Source organism: Chenopodium album, chromosome 18 (genome assembly GCF_948465745.1).
Source record: "Chenopodium album chromosome 18, dcCheAlbu1.1, whole genome shotgun sequence".
NCBI classification, from domain to species: Eukaryota; Viridiplantae; Streptophyta; class Magnoliopsida; order Caryophyllales; family Amaranthaceae; genus Chenopodium; species Chenopodium album.
Window position 1 is genome coordinate 2678812 of NC_137851.1, and position 15736 is coordinate 2694547.

Sequence of the window (15736 nt, forward strand, 5' to 3'; positions counted from 1 at the left end):
AAAAGTATTCAGATTTGCTTACTATAGTAACATCAATTGTTATTCCTTTTCGGCTGGATTAAGAAAATAGTCTTGGCCCATGGGTGGCTGGGTACACTTTTGAGGTGCGACTGAGTGTATTATAAAATTTGTTCAGGGTCATCTTCATGTTCAAGTATAGATGGATTGGCAGTTCCAACTTCAAATCGATCCACTCGATATCTGGTCACCCGACTAGACAAACGTAATTACATGCATCGCTCTTAATGTTCATGTTGGGTACGGTGTTATTACGTTAAATGCTAGTTTAAACTTCTCGGTTCCTTTGAGTTCTGTTCCGAAAATGAAAATTGCAGCTCATCATTATGAATGTGACTAATTTTACAGGTTATCACAAGCAGCTAAAAGACAGTGGGGTTAGGGAATTGAAAGGGTTAAAAGTTGACAAGAAGTAATGAAAAGCAAGATGAAAGTGACCAAAAAGAAGAAATTAGGCCTAACTAATGGCAATTGGTAAAAACATGTACAATGGTGTAAGTTTTTCATTGTTTACTAATTGAACATAGTCACCAAAAGAATTAAGAGTAACTGCTCGTTTCACTTCCTGAATAACTTGAGCAGCTTAATCTCATTGATATATAAACCAATTTCACCTCTCCTCAACTATTTTTTATCTCGTTTTTCTTTTTCGCCTTCTAATTTGGATTTGAACATGTAAGCTTCTTTTCTTTTTCAATCTTCTTTACAACTCTCCTATACTCTAAACTTGCATCTCCCTCCCTTTTCTTTACACTGCTGGATTTCAGCGATGCACATAAATGGGGTATCGTTTTTGCGTTCGAGTTGTAGGAAAGAAGACCAACTTATCTTGTTCTGCAGGCTCCCAACTGTTGAGTAACCATAAAAATGAATGGGTTAATTTCACAAAATGTTACAAGAAGCAAGTATGCCTAGGAAAATATGGATGGTACAATAGTCTACAATGAAAGGACTAAACCAATATTAATGAATGAATAATTAGTTGACAAAAACAAGCTCATACCTATATTTTGTGACGAGGTGGTGGAGGAAGACAGATATTGACACTCTAGAGATCTCGTAGCCAGGGCACAATCTAGGGCCTCCACCAAACGGGGTGAATGCACTAGGAGGGCACGCTGCTGACTCGCTCTGTTCACGTTACAATCACAGCAAAAAAAACAAGCTCAATTAGACCTAAGAACCAGATTTTTTTTCAAACAAATGTGAGATATTGTAGAGTTAACAAGTTTATAAGTAGTACTCTATAAGTTAGTACTTCGTATATACTAACTGATAGTATTTTGATGAATATTACCTGCCATCTCCATGGATTGAATTTTCGAGCATCCTTAAAGTATTCATCATTCATATGTACACCCCTAAACGCCGCAAACACTTTATACCCCTTTGGTATTGTATAGCCTGTTCACGAAAAGGTCCAACAAAAGCAAAGCACATTTGTTAAGAAACTTGCTGTTGCTCATGAGTTTAGCTTAAAAATAGATCAAAGAAGCAGGGTAAATTATATGTACCACTAACGTGAACATCTGATGTAGTACGTCTAAATATGCCTCCGATGATATTTGCCACGCGCAAAGTCTCATTCACAACCTGAAGATACCATCATATAACAAAGATAAACACTATGAGTGACACAACTCACACAAATGAAAGACTGAAGATTTACAAACAATACTGAGATTATATTAGACTGTGGTATACTAGCAGATATTTTTCGGGTGCAGAATTACATTTACGTATAAATTAAGACATACACATTGAGTGAAGGGCATTGATTTGTAATCAGTCCACAGCAATGGCTCATCTTCACCCTTCTTAGCTCTTATCTTTTCATGTTCTTCCTGTAATAGCATGAAACAGCATTAAACATTACTGACATTCTAGAATGTCTATAAAGCTACATGAATAAGATTTGTATGAAGGATGATGTAAGTTGCATTATGAGCTTAAAATTGGTCATCACCGGCTGAACGGAGCATAATGAGGTTATGAGTAAATTGACAATTTAAAGACAAAATGGACAGTTTCAACCACCCCAACAATCTCTCGCAGTCATGTGGGGTCATGACAAGCACCTCAACATCTTTCTTTTTTTAGTGTGGAAAAGTTGAAAATTGTCCAAATCTAAAGGCTATAATCCACGCTTTTAGGCCAATTTCGAAAAAATTTCTCAAATTTAAAGTTAATGTGTCAGGTATTCCCGAGATCATATAAGTTGATTTAGAACCATAACAAACCTAGCAATATGTTTATAAAAGTCATAAATTGATTTTGATTAATATGGTTGATTAAGAATTACTCCCGCCGTTTTTAAATACTTGCTCCATTTCTCCATGTGCAGTTTTAGGATAAATTGGAGAAACTAATAATATATGGAGGTAGTGGGGTAGGTGAAAGAATAAAAAATTATAAAAAGTAAAGTAGTGGAGAGGATTGGAGGAGAGAAAATATGAAATTAATAAAATATGATCATGGTGGATCCACTTGGTGAGAGACATTAATTAAATATTGTAAAAACTTTCCAAATAAGGAAATGGAGCAAGTATTTAAAAACGGCCGAAAAAGGAAAGTGGAGCAAGTATTTAAAAACAGAGGGAGTATGTTGCATTTGTAGTTAATACGCGCAAAAGACGATTCCCATTCAATGATGTTGCATTGATTTTTAAAAATGACATTAGAATACTTGATAGAGTGACAAGAGTATTAGAAACTAACACACGTTAAGCACACCCCAATACATATTAAACACTTAAAATGTCATAATAATCAATACTTAGTGAAGGTGTATCATGTATGTATGGCTAATAAAGTAATGCCAATTGTATAGTGATTTAGACCAAATGCATGCAACAATAAACAAACCATTCAAAAGTGAAACTTTCATGCAAATGCATAGTCAACTTGATACAAAAAATGGACTGTTGATGTTACCCAAAAGTTACCCTAGTGTGGTCATGAATACTTTAGGATAGCATAATATGCCAAAAGAGCAAATGAAATGTAGGGACATAGGCCAGCATCTAGCCTCTAATTTACCATTCTAAATTTGTATCTAGTCTTGCAGAAATGTGAACGGTGTTATTATTAAATTAACAGATGTAATTATTCCTAAGCAGTTATTTCTAAAGATGCCATTTAATTCCTGACACTTTCCTCCTTGTTCCTCTGATCTTATTTCTGTATTTTGGACTTTTGGTGGTTTTTTTGGTTTTCAAAAAATAATGAGATTTACTCATCATGCTGCATATCCTCTTTTGGGCCCATAAACTCACGTGAGGGGGTGTAAAAGGTTAGATTTTTTTACGGAGTACCCTTTTTCCAAATTATTTTCACTTAGGTAAGATGAAATTTACTAAAGAACTAGGTTGATTAAGGCTTTGTTATTTTTTTTTTTTCAGCTTTTAAACAGAATAAAGGTATCAGTAGAACAGAGCAGAATAGATTAAAAGAATATGATCTTGGCTTACAGGTCAAACTTTGACGTGTGAAAAAGGTTTAGTAACATGTGCTAAGATTTAAACTTTGATTTGTTCAGGTAAAGAGATGTGAAAAAGAAGATGAAAATAGTACATGCAAAATTTTGTAGATTTTAACTGATCTACTCTTTTTCTTTTATTATTTTTTTTGGCAAGGAGGAAAAAAGATTCAAAGTAAAAACAGAGTCAAAAGCTAGTCTACCTAAATGCAACCTAAAATCTGACAGAAATCAGAAGCAAATGAAAACTGGAGGAGACATGAAGATGCTATAAAGAAAGACAAAACTACATTCATTCATTCATCCATAATCAATCCACTCAAACCAGATACACCTTTGCATTTGTCTGCCTTTCATATTCACCTTTATTTACATTCAACTCCATTTTCTCTCGTTCCCAGCTCCTAATTTTGACTATATATATACGGAAAGCTAAGCTAAATTTGGCTTTTACTAGTCTCTTAATTATACCATAGTTGGAAGTTTAATTTTTACGGGACACTTTAAAAGTGGAGATTCCCAACTCTTTCCCCTAATTTTAAGAGACTTAATCAGATAGCTGGTGAGATTCGAAGATGTAATCTCAAAGTTATAAGATAAGTTTTTCACCATTTTCATCAAACATTTTCCTAAAATTAAAACTTGAAATTTTGAAAATACGTACACGTTAAAAATCCGATGTTGAAATTTTAACGTCCTCCGTATTAAGCTAGGCAACAAACTAGTTTGACAACTTTAGTCACTCTACTAATCCTCTTTGAATTAAGCTATAAATCGTACTTCCTAGTAGTAATAGTACTAGTACTAGTACTAGAGCATGCATGGTATTCTGGTCCCTAGCTATACATTACATTTCTATGTACCAAAATACCTCCCCCACGTGGGTTTCCTAAAACCACACCTATTCATTCCTTAGTAGCTAAAGGACAACACCTACCTAATCAATCTAGTCAAGTGCTAATCCTCTTTTTTCTCTACTTAATTTGTGATGGGATATTCCCTTATTAATTGGTAGGTATAACTAATTAACTATACTATCTTGATTCCCTTTCCTCATCATATTTTCCTAACACTAAACTCTCTTAACATAGTTTACAAATTAGATTATGTGTATAACTTCCACTATGGTTTGGAGATGTTGACCCGTATGTAGTTTTATAATCGAATAAATTTACAGCTTTTACAAAATTGACTCATCTTATGTTTGAACATACTACCTAAAAAATCGTGAATAAACTAGCTGAAACTGAAATATAGCAAGTGAAATTAATAAGATAACTGATTATTATGTAATAGTTGTTTGGTAAATTAAGCATAAAATAAAGAAGTAAAAACAATATAAGTATTAATCAAGGTTGATTTAATTTTTTTGAAATTAGATTATTTCTAGTAAAATTTACAACCCACTTTAATTTCAAAAAAAAAAAAAAATAAATAAATAAAAAATATTATGCCTATCTCTAGCGCATGTTAGGTGTTGAAAGCTTGAAACCTCAAATGCATGGCCGGGCCTTTATGCCCCCCGTAAACTAAAGTAGGATACAATGTTATTGGTCAAGTATTTTTATTAGTAAATAACAATAATTATAATAATAAGATCTAAAAAAAAAGTGGAGCAAACTTTGCTTGTGTATGAATTATGATTGATGAGACTTAACTATATAAATGTAAAGCTTTTTATGACTTGTGTATTACATGTGCCATGACATAACTCACAAAGATTATACATGTAATTAACATTGCCTTTTAAAGCAATCTTTTGATTTGAATATGATTAAGTAGATTATCATAAAATGGAAGTAGCTTAGTTACTTTAATTAGTTGATTTTACTTTAATTTTCTTCTTAACCCACATTATATTCTAACCATCCGATTATGTTTTTATATAGCTTTAAAATCTAACAATTCAATGTGTGTTTGGCTGAGAATTTAGATAACAAGATGATGAAGCTTCTAAAAGGGACCATAAAAATGATGCCACTCGTGGGGGGTGATGTGGACCCATATTTTTTTTTTTTAATTACTAAAATTTGATAATTTTTGGAATTTTTCAAGTGGAAAAAACAAAAGAATAATGAAAAAAAAAATTTAATTAAATTTACCTTAAGTTGATCAAGAGCAAGAGGAGTCTCGGTTAGATATTTGACTGCTAAAGTCATTGTTGTGGAAGTGGTCTCATACCCTGCCACCAACAAAGACACTAGAAAGTCCACTATCATCTCGTCGGAGAGTCCGCCACCGGCCTCCTCGTCGAGCATTGCCCCTAACATGTCGTTTTTTCTACCGCCTATCTCCTTTGCTTTTCTCCGCTCCCTCACCACCAAGTTTAGTGCCTCGGCCACTTTCGTCCTAGCCTTGAATAAACAAAAAATAAACATAAGCACATAAATTAATTATGCCGCGGTATATTTTAGTAGTAAAGTTATACAAGTATTCCATAAAAGGTTTCATTTCATGTTTATCGAAAAGTTGTTAAATTTACAAATATACAAAATAATCATAGGAAAGTTGGGACACTTTTCCTCTAATTGTCAAAATAAAAGATGGGGATCCATACATAAAATAGGTCCCATTGATGCTTCTTTTGTGTCCAATATGTTTCCTTTATATGTTCCTCAAATTATCATAATGCCTCCTCCACCATTATATAATTACTAGATGATGAAATTTATCCTATAAGTAGTATATCTCCAACATTAAATTTACACATATAACGATGACTAATGTATATATGGTTTATATACTGCGTATTTATTTTGTTACCATTAAAAAAAACCTAAAAAATTCATAAATATAATTTTCTTTTCAATAATAATACAGGTCGTCCTACATAAGTTAGGAGCCACTACGCACAACCACGATCATTCAAATATACGATATTAATATAAATAATTATCGATGAACACCAAGAAGAAGATTAATTAGGGATAATTACTTTAATGGCGCGATTGTACGTGGTAGAGAAGAAAGGCAGGGGAATGCTGAAGAAGCCATCAATAACAAGTAGATACTCTTTTCTAAGGCTCTCGGTCCATTCACAAGGATCAAAGCTCAATAGCTGCTTCATTGTTAATGCAAATGTAATCTGCATTCGCACGTAATCATAAGATTTTGCTTAACTTTAATGTACATAATTATAGTTGTATAATATTTAAACAACCTACCAACAATTTTATAAAGATACTATAAAGTAAGTGCATAAAAATATTAGCATTATATAGTTTAGAATTTATCAAATATTGATCTAAAAGAAAAGGATGGAGAATAATTAAACAGATCATCAAAATTGTGCGTCTACTTATTGTTGCCGGAAATCACAATGATTTTCTTCCTTTCGCTTTTATAACACTAAATAAATTTATTGATATATACTCTAGTACTTCGTATTAAAAATTATGAAAATTAAAGAAAACTATTTAAATGTCACTACACTAATTAAAAAAACACAATAACAATTACTTTATCTTGCTAATAGTCAATCACCCCTGCCCCTAATGTAGAGCAATTTACGTGTCGTAAAATAAACCAATTGCCTAATTGCCTTATAAGTAGACAATTAATACGAAGCGAAATATAGATAATACTCTTAATTTAGTCAAAAAGGATATTTAAGACATATTGCCGCCCCTGTTAAATACCTATTTTTTTGGGTGTTTAGGGAGCCATTAGGGCGGTTGATATAGCAATTCCTCACTCTCGGTTTATTACCTAACTAATTAAGCAAAGAAACTTTTTTATCGATATTAATAATCCGTGTAATATAAATAGATAACGAGGGTGATCTTGGACAACCCGTAAAAATGTTCCTAGAAATGACAGGGACAGACACAAAGCGGCATGTGATCTGATTTATGGCAAGTTACGCGTAAAATTGGTACTAATAAAACTATCACCATACAATAGTATTGAGTTTGGTAATCTTTTCCATCTTGTAAAAATAGAAAATAAAGGATTCGTACTATGAATTTTTTTTTAATCATAGGAGGAAAACAAAAATAAAACAAAATAAAAATTTGAAGAATGAGTTTGCTAATCCAGTCACACTTCTTTCACGAGGTATAAGGTCCCACAACTATAGTTAAAAAAGGCATAAAACAAATATTAGTGGTGTTATTTTCCCTTTTTAAGTATTGATTCTACTTCATTTTATCCTTCATCACTACCTTATAACTTAACATGTCCTTAGCTTTAACTAATCCCCCAATTAAAAATAAAGGTCAAATAAAAATTTTTATGCTAAAGAAGGTCAAACATTTGAACTAAAAATCATTTTTCTTTTTTCATGATTAAAAGAATCCATTTTTTTAGAGGTTCAAGTTCAACCTCATTTGAACCTATCCCCCAATATTCTACAAATAAAAGTTTTTTTTTTTTTTCCCCCCAGCAAGACACCAATTATTTTTTGAGTGGAGATAGTCACAAAATGCACTAGTGATGAAGTCGGGATTTGATTCTAAGTACTCTGTATTAAATATTATTTTACATCCATATATAAATAAAACATTAATTAATTATAACTTCTAGATAGTTACTTTCAAGAGAATATTATGCCAAGACAATATTATCGCGTTAACTAAAATTGTCCTAACAGGGCAGCAACGGATATTATAAATTTGAGATTGAATCCCGTCAACATCATTGTCCTTTATACTCGGTTAGACAAAATTTGTAACACGGGGTGAGTTAAAAGGTAGTAATAGTACAAGTAGTAATGAGTAATGACTAACCTTTTTAGCTTCCTCCATAAGCAAGACTTTAGAAGGCCAAGACTCCAAATTAAAGCTAATCAAACGATCAATATCAAGCAAAAGATGATCACGAATAATTGCAGAATTAGTAAAACTCATAGTAAGAGAGTGCATCCTTTTATGCAAACTCCCTTTCATTAACAAAAGCGAGTATTTTCCAAGAAGATTCGAGATCGAACCCGGGTAACTACACTCAAACAACTTCCCTTCATTTTGGAGTATGAACCGGTTAACGTCAGGATCAACGCTAAATATTGTGGGTTCACCAAAAACATGGGTGGTGAAAATGGGCCCGAACCGTTTAACGCGATCGTCGATAAACGGTTCGGGGTTCTCGGTTTTGTAGGCCGAGATGAGTTGGAGGGTCTCCCCGATGAGGGGGAGACCCGTTTGACCGGGGGGAAGGGTGTGGGACCGCCTACGGTGGAGGGTGAAGAGGAGGAGGGAGATGAGGGTGAAGGTGAGGGAGAGAGTGAGTGTGAAAAAGAGGTCCATGTTTTTTTTTAATTTTTGGGAAAGTGGTGAAAGAAATTAAAATGAGAGTGGGATTTTTAGGGGGGGAAGAATTTAAAGGGGGGAAGTGGAGGAAAGTGGGGGGAGGGAAAGAGCACACGGGTGGCTGAGTTTAATGTGCTGGTGAAACAAATTGGATTGGGGTGTGGGGTCGGGTTGAAAAATATCGATAAGTATATGGAGAAATGTCCGATTATTCGTATGATGCTCTTACATAAAGGTGTTAAAAACTAATCAAATCTAACTAAATATAGTCTAACTTAAAAATAACTTGATCTAGAATAATGGATGGAGGTAATATGTATCCTTAATTTTGATCTTGTTGTAGTGAATCCTTTTTTATTATAAGTCATGATTGGGAATTTGTTCCTTAACTGTTATAAGTTGTTAAGTATATTTTTTAGATACAACTCATAAAAGGATAACTAGAAGCACAAGATTCATATCTAAATTGATGTTATAATATATCCACAGTGTCTCTATTGATATCATGACCAATATTTCAAAGTTTTATCCACCAAATCACTCCAATAGTCTTTCCGTAAGGATATGGAACTCAATTGTAAAAATATCCAATTAGATGTTAGTATACCTTGCATATATACCTTATCAAAGCCCAATCAACAAACCAAGTTCATGGGCATAATTATCTCATATACTTCATGCATACTTTTCATAACATAAATCGTAATTGAATCACAATAAGCGACAAACGACACGTATATTTGTCATAGATTTTGGAAATTAGAAAACTTATTTAAGCCCTATGTTAACAAATTTGTTTTTTAAGAGATGCTAAGCTAGTATGCCTTGCATTTATGTCCTAGTTCTCCTAAAGATGTATGGGTTTGATATGTATATAGCTAATCTTTGCCCCCCATTTCCCCATGCCTATCCTCCATTTTTTCACCTAAAAAGAGGGAGCTAATTATTAATCCTTGTGATTAGTTCTCGTTGATGAAATCAGTCAAGCAAAGTTAGCTACTACTTGAACAAGTGTATGAACATCATCAATTTCACAAGTCGTCCAATCTTTTCCTCCTTTCCCTCTTTTTAGTTTATCTTCTCACATGAAAGCATCCTCATTGCTTCATCATCATTAAAATGGCTCACACTTTAATGTGATTTTAATATTTCTTTGAATGGCAAGAACAATGATGGTTAAGCATGGCTTCTTTGATAAAAAGTATCACATACCATCATTTTTCACCCATTGAGTATAATTAATTTATAAGGTTATAAAGTGCTATAAATACAATAAAATACTTTAAAAGAAAATATCTTCTCGACCAATAACTATAATTAGTAAGACTTGAATTTAAAGCAAGGTTACAATAAAAGAATCCTACTAGAGACACCTGATACCTTTCGATCATCTCAAGCTCCATACAACTCATAAAAACCCGACATTATACTATACACCGTACACAAGGCACAATTTACACATTTGTGTACCAACTTGAGATCGATCGAAGTAGAATCTACCCCTTTCCTCACGGCAAGGGCGCCTTGAAATCTTATTATACAGAGAAAATGAGGTAAAAATGATGTATCAATATAATTAACCGAAAGTTTGCCTGTTATAAACACCTTTCTACGTATCAATATTACACCCAAATATAAATAAGAACCCTAAGTAAGAAAAGCCTAGCTAGCACGTGTCTAAGCTAGTGGTTATGATATGAGAAGTTGTCCACTTATATTATAATCATTATTATTAGTAGACTCCCATACTATTAATCATCTTTAACAAGAGTAAAGTGCATTTTCATCTATATGTCACGTTATAATTAACTTTTTGAACCATGAGAGAATCTCACTATGTATATTTTATACATTCTATAATTCCTTTTAGCTAAGATAAGCTGTAAAAATAAATAAAATTAAAAAAACCATATCAAACATTCTTAAATCCTGTAGATAATGGTGTTGAATCAACCAACCTTTATTCTTAAATAAATTATTAGTTTTGTAGCATATTATTTGTTTAATGGAAAAGACATACATAGTCCCAATTCACCCACATGAAGTACTTATATTAGATCGGTTTGTATTTATATCTATAAAATAATTAGACTATATGTAGGTTAGTGGTTTTGAGACAAAAATACAATCCATGATTTCTGGGATTTGGGCAAATCTAAATTAGGAGCTTTGACTGTATTGTTTGTTAGCTACTTAACTAAAACTAGACCAAAATTTTGTTTTCAAATATTGATACATGTCTAACATTGGATATTTTGAACCCTACTTTTTGTCATTTTTGTTGACTTTTACATGATATGGTGTATTAATTTGTTAACTAATTGGGTCAATGGAAATCGCATTTGAGGTTGAGTGTAACTTTTTTTTGTTTTTTCAACCAGCATGAGGTTATGAGTCGAGTAATGTGACTCAAACCCCAAATCTCATTATACGTGTAGGTCAAATTATGCATTCTTCTCACACGATACTAGGCCAAATTATAGCTTCATGCATTGCGCCATTGCCCTCCTTAAGTCCCTCTAGCCCCCCTTTCCCGGCCACCACGCACATACACGTACCTAGCCACTACCCCTACGTATTAATTATTAATCAATATTATTATGAATTTTGAAGGTGAGGCGGCCATCACTACCTACCCTCGAGTATCACACTGGTTTCAAGATTATAAATTCGGAAGGTAAGGGCATTATCACCTACCTCATGTATCATATCGACTTCAAAATCTAGCATGAATTCGAAATATGAGGACATTTATATATACTAGGCCCTAAGTACGTATGATATCAGCTTCAAGATCATGAATTCAAAATAAGAATTCATGCTACATACTACCATACTAGTCATATCCAATAGCTAAAGCGCTCCCCCCAAGTTTAATTATTATATTTACACGAATCTAGCTTATTATCAAGATTGCTATATGGGTACGTAGCAAGATATAGTAGCACAACTTAAAATGAGTGCCCTACACAATTCATTGGATAGACCCTAGGCCAAGATTATCGCTGTGCCTTTCATAAATGATAAGATCGTTCGGGACCAAATAAAATCTAACTTAGACGATCCATCACATTCCATAGATAGATTCTCATCATATATACACTATAAGTTTTTGTCATTTCTATCTAGAACAATCATATATATTGTGTGTATATATATATATATATATATATATATATATAATTGAATGAATATATAATCAATCAAATTGAAAGCTCATCTTCCCATTTAACATTATGTTAATTCAATTATCATATAATATAAAGTTTCATATTTCATATTCATACATAAAAATATGTAATGGGCTAGTACAAAGACACGAGGAAACTAAATTATTCAAGTGGATATGTAGGGCCTTAAATAATGTATGCCGCATGATCAATTATCCTAATGTTAATTTGCCGACATAATGCATGTATCAAATCCAATATTGCTCTTCTCAAATTGTCCCTTTTTTTTATCGTATGGCTAACTTCATCGGCTGTAGCATATATATATATATTGCTTCAAAGCTGTCTTGATCATAAATAATAATTGTAAAGTTAATAATCTTGTTTACAATGATAAGGAAGAATATTATTTGATATACTACTGTATAAATTATTAGGGGATCTTTAATTTTTGTCTTCTGATGGCATTAGTTTCAACTCCCTTGTTATTATTAAGGATATTGCTTGCAAGTTTGAAGAAAAAAAAAAGTTACATAGGAGTGCGTATAATTCATTTATGAATTATAAAAGATATTTATAATAATTGATATAAAAGTTTAATTTTGTCAAAAAAAAAAAAAGTTTAATTATATCTAATACTCCATACATAATTACGGAGTATATACATAACAATCAAGTAAGTTATCGAGTAAAATACATCTTTTAATTAGAGTCTATACATCTTATAATAATTAAAGATATAATTTTATAAGAAAACTACTCCATAAAATAATATGGAGTACTAGTAAAAAAAATAAAAAAAAAAAATAAAATCAGCATCCAACTCCACAAACTAGTTGGTGACTAGATGTACAAGCTCCATTAGAAATGAAGAGCAATGTAGTTCTATAGTAATGTTTGGTTAGTACTCCCCCACGACCAAACTATTGGCATTTTGCATTGTGTGTCAAAGTCAAACTGACACGGTCAGCTCACGTGCACGGGACACGAGGTCTGTAGCACACGTGTGGGACTGACTTTGCCAGTTTTTTTTTTTTTTTTTTTATTTTTTTTTTTTTTTATTTTATTTTTTTTTTTTTTTTTTTTATTTCAGAGGTTGCAAGGCAAAAAGAAGCATATTTGCTCTTTATAGATATTTTTGTTCGATTTATTATTATTATTATTACTCCTTTGTTTTTTAATATTTCAAAGGCTCAAACACACAAAATTTAAGCTGAGGTGAGAGATTATTACTTGTAAAAGAAATAAAGATAAAAACTCATGTGATGATGAAGAAAATAATCTAGAATTTCTAAAAAAAAAAATATCTAGAAAAAGCATAGGTAAATATGAATATATGATAATAGTTGTAATATAAGAAAAATGGAAAAAATACAAACCACTACAATAATTAAATTTGAAAATATTTTTTAATTTATACTTCCTTTATCCTTTATTTTTGTTCTTTAGAAATATATTATGGAGTATTTTATTAATTTTTGGTTGGTAAAAATTGAGAAAAAGAACAATAATAAGGTTAATAAAGTGATTGTGAGAGTGTTAAAATATAACTTACCAAATAACATATGGAAGTATCCCACTTTAAAAATAAAGGAAGAGAGAGTCAAATACTTCATAAGGCTAAGGGATTACCCCTTTTATTGTCATATGATTTTGAAATAAAATCTCCTTTGACCTTGTGAAGGAGACTCTCTCTCACGTAATTTGCAGGTGGGGTTCAAACATGTATTTAACAAAGAGTAATAGCTGTTGGGTGGAAAGGAAATTAGAAGTAGCAAATAAAAATGGAAATGATGCAATAATATGAAGGAATGAGAGATAACGATAAGGTGGGTGCATTTACCAAGGTAAGAAAGAAATGGGTCAAGCCTCAGTGTTCTGCCAAACTACACGAATGGCAAGATGTGATTGTCTGTGTGTTATGCACGTGTGTCTTTTCTCATTATGATTTTACTCCATTTCGCCCATTTGTTTATTTGTTTGTCACTCATCTTTCCCGCTTATTCTATAACATAAGTGGTAGTAAGATTGGATCTCTGGTTTCACGCTTAAAAGTTAGAGACTAGTCAATTGCTTTAACCTCCTATCTTATCTTTTCTCGCTACATATTATTTCTTTCTTAAACTAATTCTACAAGTCTTGTTTAATTAAAACGAATATATCTTTAAACTTCAAAATTGATGGTTCGATTCTTAATAAAGATACATATTTTTTAGAATTGAATTCATCCCATCACATTCCATCTTGTTATTTCCCATAGACCCTTAAGACATTATTTGCCTACACCTCTTGTCCTGCCAGGATAGAATTAAATAAGAAAGAAAGAAGGATCACTTATTATTAAACCAATTTCATAACTCATGGTTTAATTTATTTGCAACAGTAACGAATTGAAGTTTCATTCCTAGATAGTACATAAAATAAACAGAAGCTAACATAAATGGCATTGATTGTTGTGAAGTTGAAATAGGAAGATGCAGACAAAAAGTAAAGTTAATCATCATTATGATTCTGTCGATTTCAAGTCAATGTATAATGATATATGTAATAACGATCCATTTATAGCCAATTTGTTATCTAGATACATCTTTCTGCCAAGTGCTAACACGACAGGAGTATCATATTTTTAACACAATTGACATGCATATATTGTATGCTCTATAAGATTTTAAACATTGCATATTCAATTTGCATGTCATTCATGATGAAAAAATTGTCGATTAAGGCTCTGTTCAGTTCAGTTTAATTCAGGTTCAATCAGTTCAGTTCCTAATTTCTTTCTCTCATAAAATATTTATTTCAACTCTATTTAGTTCAGTTCAGCTCCAATCATTTCAGTTAAGTTCAATTCAATTCAGTAAACATGTCCTAATATTGCATAATGTTGCACATGTAACACTATATATACTTGTAAATCACTTGCAATATTATGTAGTATACTAGTATACACAATACACTACCTCTATCACGGATATTGTACGTACGACATATATCAAATCCTACTACTTCCATAAATTACTTTTATTTGCTCTAAAAAAAGCCAATACTTTGACTTTTACAGTTTAAAACTTTAAATTAATCAGTTTCTTCAACTAGAAATTATCTAAAATGTAAAGAGCAGCTTTTGCAAATTAGTACATCAAACTGGCACAATGTATATTATGGAGATCCGATCTACAATTGATTCAAGTGAAGTCATATGCTTATAATCTGTGTATATGTATTGATTTTTTTCAATTTAATCTGAGAGTAGTTAGCATATGTTCATCAACCCCAACAACTAACACCATTGTTTATTTTTCCATTTTGTTTATTCCCCTGCCTTCTTTTAACTTCCAACATATATACACAAAACACAATACTAATCCATCCTCAAAATAGTAAGCAACCAAAAAAAAATCGATTCCATTTCATCAGCATATCTACTATACAATTACTACCACATATTTGCAATCATAATTTTTTAGAAACAAATCCCCAATGATTTTTTTAGAAAAAGGAATTTTGAAACCAATCAGTTGTTATTTGTTAAATTTCAAAACAGTATGAATAGGGTCAGGGCAACCCGAACAAGGAGGATGAGAGTTTGATCCACAAACTAGGGTTAGGAGCTTCCATACTAAAATCAATTGGCAATTGTAGGAGTTATTTCTCTACCTTATAAGGTGGAACCACCTCTCCTCTTTCTCCAATGTGGGACACTCACGAGTGGATTACATGGGTTTCAACATTATTCTAGTGAATAAAATCAGCTAGTCATGCTAATTATTTAATTGATTGACAACCTACCAATTAATCTTTACACAAACTTGGATGCTATTTAC

The 15736-nt window shown here is 32.0% G+C and overlaps 1 protein-coding gene across 1 annotated transcript; it reads right to left on the minus strand.

Moving 5' to 3' along the window:
• Positions 1 to 452: 452 nt before the first annotated feature.
• Positions 453 to 8780, minus strand: LOC145592682 (3beta,22alpha-dihydroxysteroid 3-dehydrogenase-like). The gene is made up of 8 exons (XM_081649193.1): positions 8224 to 8780; positions 6432 to 6581; positions 5599 to 5850; positions 1776 to 1862; positions 1533 to 1611; positions 1316 to 1422; positions 1022 to 1149; positions 453 to 866 (listed from the first exon to the last, which is right to left on the minus strand). Exons 1-8 carry the CDS (start codon positions 8737 to 8739, stop codon positions 782 to 784), a joined length of 1404 nt encoding a protein of 467 aa, XP_081505319.1. The 5' UTR covers positions 8740 to 8780; the 3' UTR covers positions 453 to 781.
• Positions 8781 to 15736: the final 6956 nt, after the last annotated feature.